Genomic DNA, 2255 nt, shown 5'->3' with positions numbered 1-2255 from the left:
AGAGCTTATACCAAGAGTGTTTGAATAAAACGAAAAAAAAAGGATATTGCTCTATTCTAAACTTCAATGTATTAATCCGTTGACCCAAATAATTTCTTCTCTTAATAGAGTGCCTACGTGATGAGTTTCAACTAAAGTGAAACAAAAGAAATGTAGTACTATCTCCATTTTATATTATTTGCAACTTTGAGGTATTATTTATGAAATATAAAATATTTTAAAATTGCAAATAATATGAAATGGAGGTAGTACATATTTATCTGAAGGAAAAAGATACGATATTATTTACGTTATTTATAATTTTTTACACTTTAGATGCTTATTACTCCTATGATAAGAAAAACATTATATAACTGTTTGATACAATTACACTGAGACGTTTAATAGAAGGTTGCAAATCCAATCGTTCCTCTAGTCGGGGTTGGAGTGTACCATTCAAACTCACCACAATTTCTCAGCCTCGCGCACATAACACAAGTAGTAAAGTGTGAACATACACACAAGTGAAGTGACATAACACATCCTATGTCCAAACCACACCCCATTCCCTACATTTCCTCCCAAGTCCCAACCAACATGTTAGCCCATTACCACACCAACCCAAACACCACCCAAATTTACAAAAATAACAACAAATTAAATAATAAATAAATAAAAAATCCAATCTTCCCGCTCCCCAAAAACGCCGCCCTTTCACCTTCCCCTTCTTAACCCACCAACCTTAACCATAGTTAACCCACTTAACCCCTTTCCTTTATATATAACCCTCTCTCAACCTTCCCCCACAAAACGCTCTTAATTAATTAACCCCCCAAAATAAAAGATCAAAAAATGGCGTTTTACGCTGAAGAAGATGAAGTTTGGAAATGCTCATTACACCCATCAAAACGTCGTCGTACTGGCGTCTGCCCTTCTTGCCTTAAAGAACGCCTTTCCGCTCTTTGCCCTGACTGCGCTAACGTCCGCCCTTGTTCCTGCTACGCCACCACCTCGTCGTCTTCCTCCGCTTCGTCGTCTTTCTCTCTCCATTTTACCGATGGCGGTCGGATTTCTAATCTCATCGACGGCGAACCGGCGTTCCGACGGTCCAGATCTTCCGCCTTTCCGTTTTTCCGATCAGCGAGATATTCCACCGTTGATGAGAAACCTCCGCCGGGAAAAGTCGTCGGAAAATCGTCGTCGTTTTGGTCGGTGATTTGGTGGCAGAAGAAACCGAGGAGAGAGAAAGTGGAAGCGGAGATGAGGAGATCGAAGTCGGTTGCTGTTGCCGGAAATAATGATGTCGGAGTTTCGAAAGGAAAAGGGTGGCATTTTCCGAGTCCGATGAAGGTTTTCCGGCAATCTTATTCGAAGACTCCTAAAGTTGTTCACGAACGTTCTCCTTTACATCGAGGTTGAACTTTGATTGTTAATTTTTAATTTTAAAAAAAATTATACTCAGTAGCGAGTTTGTTAATTTTGGTAATTGTTAATAGCGATAGTTAAAATGATACTCCGTACTTCGTAGAAGACTACTAATGGAAAATCGAAGAGTGTTAATATTGGAAATACTTTACATGGGATGAATGAATAATAGTGAAGTTTACAATTTGTGATCATAATTATTGATTTTGTGTCTGTTTTTACTTTCTATTAATTGAATTAAAGTTTGAAAATCTATGAAGTATAACGGTTGTGTTATTGGTACGTCATTATGTCATTATTGGTAACGAATCTATCTTTAGACTAGAGCAAGTATAAGTGATGGGTTGGTAAAAGTTCCCAATTCATTTGTGAGTGGAACACTAATAGCAATTGGAGCATAATTAATGCCCCACTAATTATGTTTATTTTTGGGAATCAATTTTTTTAGGAGTTGTACTTGTCAATGTCACTCGTTTAATTAGTTTTAAAATAAAAAAATTAGACAGGTTAACTACTAAAACAAGTACTTCGGGCTTGTTATGTTCGGCTTAATTTCAGTTTAGTTCAGTTCAGCTCCAATCAGTTCAGTTCCGTTCCTAATTTCCTTCTTTCATAAACAATTCAATTCAATTCACTTGTTTTCAGTAAATCGGAACATGCCCGTATTACGGAGTACTCATAGTTCATTATAGTGACTTGACCATGAAGTTGAGAACGCATATGTTATAAGAATCCTCGTATTTTAGGCGGAATGTCTTCTAGTTCCATATGCTCCATAGCAACATAGAGTTATTGAATTATGTGTTGCTCAATATATGGGATTTTAATCACTGTAAACTAAGGTGAGTAGT

At 36.9% G+C, this 2255-nt stretch overlaps 1 protein-coding gene across 1 annotated transcript; it reads left to right on the top strand.

The window, feature by feature from the left end:
• Positions 1–669: 669 nt before the first annotated feature.
• Positions 670–1598, top strand: LOC110732553. The gene has a single exon (XM_021912507.1). It carries the CDS (start codon positions 832–834, stop codon positions 1396–1398), a length of 567 nt encoding a protein of 188 aa, XP_021768199.1. The 5' UTR covers positions 670–831; the 3' UTR covers positions 1399–1598.
• Positions 1599–2255: the final 657 nt, after the last annotated feature.

Source organism: Chenopodium quinoa, unplaced genomic scaffold (genome assembly GCF_001683475.1).
Source record: "Chenopodium quinoa cultivar QQ74 unplaced genomic scaffold, ASM168347v1, whole genome shotgun sequence".
Taxonomy (NCBI): Eukaryota; Viridiplantae; Streptophyta; class Magnoliopsida; order Caryophyllales; family Amaranthaceae; genus Chenopodium; species Chenopodium quinoa.
The sequence above is the reverse complement of the archived record's forward strand: the minus strand, read 5'-3'. Positions and strand labels throughout refer to the sequence as shown.